Source organism: Electrophorus electricus, chromosome 12, assembly GCF_013358815.1.
Source record: "Electrophorus electricus isolate fEleEle1 chromosome 12, fEleEle1.pri, whole genome shotgun sequence".
Lineage (NCBI taxonomy): Eukaryota > Metazoa > Chordata > Actinopteri > Gymnotiformes > Gymnotidae > Electrophorus > Electrophorus electricus.
In genome coordinates this window covers 14,157,098-14,163,097 of record NC_049546.1, presented here as the reverse complement: position 1 = coordinate 14,163,097, position 6,000 = coordinate 14,157,098, and the positions used below count along the sequence as shown (strand labels likewise).

General features: G+C 40.4%; 1 protein-coding gene across 3 annotated transcripts in view; it reads right to left on the bottom strand.

Moving 5' to 3' along the window:
• Positions 1 to 6,000, bottom strand: part of polr1a (RNA polymerase I subunit A) — a 36,170-nt gene that overhangs the window by 14,112 nt on the left and 16,058 nt on the right. For 2 of the 3 annotated variants that reach the window (XM_035532019.1, XM_035532020.1), the window contains exons 13-29: positions 5,634 to 5,888; positions 5,206 to 5,397; positions 4,945 to 5,094; positions 4,618 to 4,801; positions 4,421 to 4,503; positions 3,925 to 4,083; positions 3,669 to 3,767; positions 3,364 to 3,516; positions 3,095 to 3,177; positions 2,668 to 2,833; positions 2,209 to 2,436; positions 1,824 to 2,038; positions 1,249 to 1,416; positions 936 to 1,071; positions 619 to 779; positions 263 to 392; positions 81 to 185 (exon numbers count right to left, since the gene is read on the bottom strand). In XM_035532019.1, the coding sequence (XP_035387912.1) occupies positions 81 to 185; positions 263 to 392; positions 619 to 779; positions 936 to 1,071; positions 1,249 to 1,416; positions 1,824 to 2,038; positions 2,209 to 2,436; positions 2,668 to 2,833; positions 3,095 to 3,177; positions 3,364 to 3,516; positions 3,669 to 3,767; positions 3,925 to 4,083; positions 4,421 to 4,503; positions 4,618 to 4,801; positions 4,945 to 5,094; positions 5,206 to 5,397; positions 5,634 to 5,888 (2,667 nt within the window). Of the gene's footprint in view, positions 1 to 69; positions 186 to 262; positions 393 to 618; positions 780 to 935; positions 1,072 to 1,248; positions 1,417 to 1,823; positions 2,039 to 2,208; positions 2,437 to 2,667; positions 2,834 to 3,094; positions 3,178 to 3,363; positions 3,517 to 3,668; positions 3,768 to 3,924; positions 4,084 to 4,420; positions 4,504 to 4,617; positions 4,802 to 4,944; positions 5,095 to 5,205; positions 5,398 to 5,633; positions 5,889 to 6,000 lie in introns of all 3 variants that reach the window. The other variant, XM_027008649.2, reaches the window with a different exon arrangement.

The following is a 6,000-nucleotide window of genomic DNA, read 5'->3' as shown; positions in this document are numbered from 1 at the left end:
TTACTCTGTACTTTTAACAATGGACTGGAAGAAGCTGAATGCATTCCAATTTTCATAATGTGACTGCACCTCTTTTTTACCTCTTCTTCTTGCTTTTCTCTCCTCTTGGCATCAGAGGCATCTGCATCCCCTTCATTTGCCTCATCATCCACCACTCGGTCCTCCTCTGTGTCTCTATCATCAACCTGCCAACAACAGAAGCTTGCCCAGTTTAACCTGTTGTATTCGTCACATCAGCAATAAAAGACATTCTGACACCTACCGCTCTGGCTGAAGAGTCCTCTGTGTCCGGATCAGTGTCCTTGGTTGTGGCTTTGCGTGTGTCCACTGTGTTTATAGACGCCAGTTTAGCACTTAGCTTCTTAATGGCTTCAAGCAGTAAACGAAAGAATCTGGGGGAGTGGGTGCGAATCATTGAGATAAAGGCGTGGTCACAGGCCTCTGTGGTGTTACTTATAGGAATTTACATGAACTACCATTGGCCCAGAAATAGTTTAATCAGAGATATTATACCTAATATCACTGGATCTCAGTAGTGACATCCCCTTACCTTCCCTTAACTTTTATCTCATAAGTGGGTCAATAAGGGTATTAAATGAGAAAGAAAAGTAAGCGTACTTGTCTTCCACAAATCTTAGAATTTGCTGCGGTGACAGAAGCTTTTCCTGCTGATAGCGCTCTGGGGGAAGGAACTGGAATGTGATTCTGAAGACCCGTTTCTTTTGGCTTCTTTTACCCTTCATGCGAAGCGTCTCTACCACATCAACCTTATGTAACACCTGCAGAAATAAATCATACCGCTAACCTAAGACTTCTAATCAATCACTACACAAAAGAGTAACGTTGCTGATGAATCTAAGATATTTGTGAGAAGCACAGCATTGTGCAACAAAGTTAATACTAATTGGGCCCTAGTAGGATGTGAAGATATGTACCTCTGCCAGACAAACACGTGTGAGTTGCTTCCGCAGGGTTTTCACTTGCTTCATGGCTTTCTTGTTGGATAAAACAGGGATGCTCATCATGGGTGTTTTGATGTTGGAACTGGCAATCATGAGGATTTCACGTAACCTGCAATAAAAAAAATAAAGGCGTTTCTAAATATCAATTCCATAAACGTTTTACAGCTACATTATTTTCCAACATTTAGTAAACAATCTTATAAATACAAAACATTTAATCAAGCTTTTTTTCCAGAAAGCAGTGCTGATTGTTAAATCCAATAGGCAAAAGGAGGTGACCTCAGACCTGGGAATACCCAGTGTGACATTCATCTCTCCTCTGCCAGCAAAGTGGAAGGTGTTCAATGTCATTTGGGTGGAGGGTTCCCCAATACTCTGAGCAGCAAGCAGACCCACTGCCTCGCCTGGTTCACACAATGCTCTCTGCCATTTCAGCTGCAAGAGATGTCTTAATCTGCAACACAATGCAAAACACACCACATCACACAGAATTAACGAAGCTATCTCTGTTCAGTACTGGCCAAACAGAAACCTGCATGAAACTGAACAAACAAGAAAAAAATATGCCTGTGTGCCAATATAAAAACTTATTTGCTTGGGTCCCATAAAGAATTCTCTGAAGTCTACAAGGCCAAAAACCTCAAAAGCAATCCTGCAGTTAAGAAATGATCAAATGATCATAAAAAATGTAATAAATCCTAGGACACAGAAAAAAAAAAAAACACAATATAAGAGTGTTTAAGGTATTGCCATAGCTTTTGAGTCTAGATGGCCTTGATTCACGAAGACTTGAATCATGCTCAGAAATGTAATAAAAGCAAGGAAAACAATATCTTGTGACAAAAAAACCCAGATTCTTACTTTTCACAGTTGAGTGTCTCAGGCAAAGTGAGAAACTCCTGTTTGATGTTGAACTGAGTTAGGTAGGAGTCAATGAGAGAATCAAATGTCTCAGACACCGAACCAAAACAGATGTCAGGCCGAAAAACAGCTATACAGGGATCTGGGCAGCGGGATGTCTTCTTCATATACTTTGCACGGCAGGAATCATGCATAGTTCTCCATTTGTCCTGTAGCTGTGACAAAGGTGACAAATGTATACCATGCATCAGGTACTTACAAAAATCACATTTGAACTACACTGGACCAAATCATTGACACCGTATTGCCAGCCTCTTCCTCTGCTTCCTACTTTATGTAGCATAAACTATATTATGATTACAACAGGACAAAACAATGTACATACATGTAGAGTAGCTGCATCTCTCCCATTGATCAAGTCTTCTGTATGGCCTTCACCTCGAGCTTTCATCTTGTTCAGGTTCTTTTTAGAAAAACGCAGAAAGCCACCATCTCTTGGGGATACATGTGCATGCTTGGCCTTCCACTTTTTAATGTTCCTAAAGTGGTTTTCAGCCACCAGGTGGTCCAGTTTCACCAGCACTTTTTCCAAGCACTGTGATTTTCTGATAGCCTTGAAAAAAATTAAACCCCAATATCATACATATGTTATTGTAGAAAATGTACAGCAATTTAGTTTAAAGGTTCAAAAACTACACAATTACATCTGTATATGAAAAATCCATCTCAACAATGTGAGTGCACAAAGGAAGTGACATTATAAACAAAATGACTAAAAATCTTCATGGTAAAATAATCTAGGAAAATTTGCAAACTCTACTTTAACCCATTTTTTATGCTCTACCTCAGAGTTGTTTTTGATGAATGGCAACTGGCGTAGCTGCAGGAACTGAGTTTTAGGGATGTCCAGGCCATCCTCCCCGTAGAGGAACTGCACCACACTGCCATCACTGTCCCTCACTGTCAAATCATAGTGGACTACAAGGCCCTCCAGATGCTTAATCACACATCTGAAATATCAAAAAGAGCATGCATTGTGATCTTAGACACTACTTAACAAATAAAAAAAATAAATAAAAAAAAAACAAAAAAAAAACAAACACTCACCTTCAGTCTGTTTGTTAATTAGTTTATACACTGCAAGTGTACACTGTGTACATTGCAAGCAAATCACCAACATGTGCAATGTTTTTCTTCTTGGCTATTGCTTTAATATGCATGTCAGAGAAATATGGTGAGATCACATTAAGTGAATTATCTGACACCCATACCTCTGCAGATACCCAGAACGGCTTGTTTTAACAGCAGTGTCCACAAGACCTTCACGACCAGCCATACAATGGAAAAAGAACTCCTGAAAATTCCAAAAATGGGCAACTTAAGCTAATACAGTGATTCTACACCTACTTTAATTATTTACACACATGTAAATACTCAGAGCCCTAATAAAAAACGAAGAATGAGAGACTGCTGGCATATTCCAGAAAGACTAATATATTTGAATTTACTACTTTAGCTCTGGGACTTAATCTAAACTCACCGGAGGTTTAATCCCAGTGAGAAACCTGCCAGACACAAAGCCCCCAGAATGAGGCTCTGGGTCATAAGGCTGAAAGCAAGGAAGCGATTTCCCAGAAGGCATCATGGGAGGCCGACGGCCCTCCAACTCAATCTGGCCCAACAGACAGGAGATCTTTTTTTTGGGGGGTGGGGGGAGAGACAAAAACAAAAAACAAAACACACACTAATAAAACAGACTGACACAGTAATGTAAAATACCAATACATGCTTCTTTGCTGGAAAAAATACCTAACACAAAAAATAAATAAATCAAAAGGAGATCACCTGCATGGTATTGACTGTGGAACCTTTGGCTCCAGACTGCACCATCAGCTGAAGACTATTCTCAGGAAATGAACGATGTAGACCCAGTGGCATGCACACCTTTACACACAAAGATCTTAGTTCATCATTTTAAAACAAAGACCTCTCTAGCAGACCTCTTACCAAAATAACAGAATCAAAGGAAAACGTGCATCAAGTTGTGGATGTGTTTATTTGCAACCGTCCAAGTCAAAAGTGAACCAAAAAGGCTATTTACCTTATTGATATTGTTGCTGACTTGATTAACCTCTTCTTTGAATTTGAGCTCCACCATATCGAAGTGACGCTGGTCTACATTCAGATGGGCATTCTGCCAGAGGTCTCTGCATTCACTCTCATTGGTGCTTTCTGGCAGGTTAAAGGCAGCTCGGAGAGCCTATAGATCAATGAGAAGAGGATGAAACACTACAGTTGGAACTTATCAAAACATTCTGCATCTGAGAATGAGCTTCTTACATAAACAAAGACTGAACCTAATCTCTGAAAACTATCCAAGGTGTTTATTTTCGAGTCACTGTCTGGGCCTGGTCCTTGACTAAACTTTACTGTTCAGGAGGACACACTATTGAAAATCTTTTCTTCGACTAGTATTAGTATTAAAATTGGCAATTAAAATTAACAATACATTTAAGATGATATTCTAATCCAATATTGGCATTGATGTACTGATAGGTCCAAAAAAAGGAAAGGGAAAAAAAAAAAAAAAGATTGACCTTTGCTCCACATTTGACTGATCCTTTTATAATCATCTTCCTTTGTCTGTTGGCCCCATGATTCACTAAAATGTCTTCTACAGCTATTTGAAAGAATAGGAAATTCATAACACAAGATATGACACATTAAAATATAAGCAACTGTTGCATATGGATGGCTGCTTGTGGTATGGAAGACACGGGCTTTCTACTCTTACACATAGTGAAGCCACGGTATAACTGAAGATAAGCAGTGAAGAGACGAGCAAGGCAGCTGAGCAGCTTGCCACTGGTCTCTCCTCCATAGAGCTCATAACAACAGTGTACCAGGCCATAAGCTGAACTTCCATAGTGGGCCTTGTCCAGAACGCCTACCAGCAACTCCCCATAACGAATGACCACCTGCACACATGAATCAGACCCAAACTCCGACAATAAAACACTAAAATAAAAATACCTACTGTTCTAGATCTTTTTTTAAACTTAAGCAATATGACCGCCATTAGGTGGCACTACCATTGTCAGGCATTTGCTCCATACATCACCTGGGAGTCACACATGGAGTCTGATTTGTATCCTGGCACAAATCGAGGATGCTCCTTCACCCAGGCCTTACTAGGGATCTTGGCCTTTCCCATCAGGTTCAGTGGGATGCAATTCTCTGGGATGATATTCAGTAACAGGGTGGACACAACCTTTCAAAGAAGGAAATAACATTCCAAAACCAACATAAATGGTAATAAATGTTATTTGTTTGTTTAAGTCTGTCAGAAGCCAAGTGATCAAGGAATGGAGAGAGCAGGTACCTGTTTGCCGGTCCAAAGTCTTTGGGGCTTGAGGAGAGCAGGAGAAAGCAGCTTGACTCTGCCCTTTTTGTCAGTGAGGCCTCTGTAGACCAGCTCCATATACTGATCCTGCTTGAAAAAGCAGTCCCGTATGGTCATGCTGGTACCTGACACAATGTGATCCTGAATTAGACCGGCCAAGGGCTTCCCATCCTGCAGAAGGCATTAATATAACAGTTTACAAGGAAAGACACAGCAAAATATACAAGATATTAGAAGTTTCTGAAATCCATAAATGCAGTAAAATGTCTATGAGCATGTCAAACCAAAAACTGAGTGCACATACACAAACAAACTAACACATAAATAATCACTGAGATATTGAGACTATTGAGCTAAAAGGCAGTGGGGGACAAATGTTTTCATAAATTTGAAGCAGGCAAACTTACCTTGGGTACCAGGTACTGATGGTCAGTACTGACAAGCATGTAGGCCTCAGCACGACCCAGTTCACTCTGCGGAAAGTGCGCATTCATCTCGTCTCCGTCAAAGTCAGCATTGTAGGCCTTGCAATTGGCGTAGTGCAACCGTAGCACTTTCTCCCCAGGCAGTACATGGGCCACGTGTGCCTGGATGGATGGCCGGTGCAATGTGGGTTGTCGATTCAGGAGGAGCACATCACCATTTTTGATATGACGATTTACCTGGTGGAGAAAAAAGGATAAATGATTTCCAAATATGCTGACATAAGCATACAAATACAGTAAATTCTTCAACAATACATTCCTTAGCACTAATATAAAGTACCTGCTTACA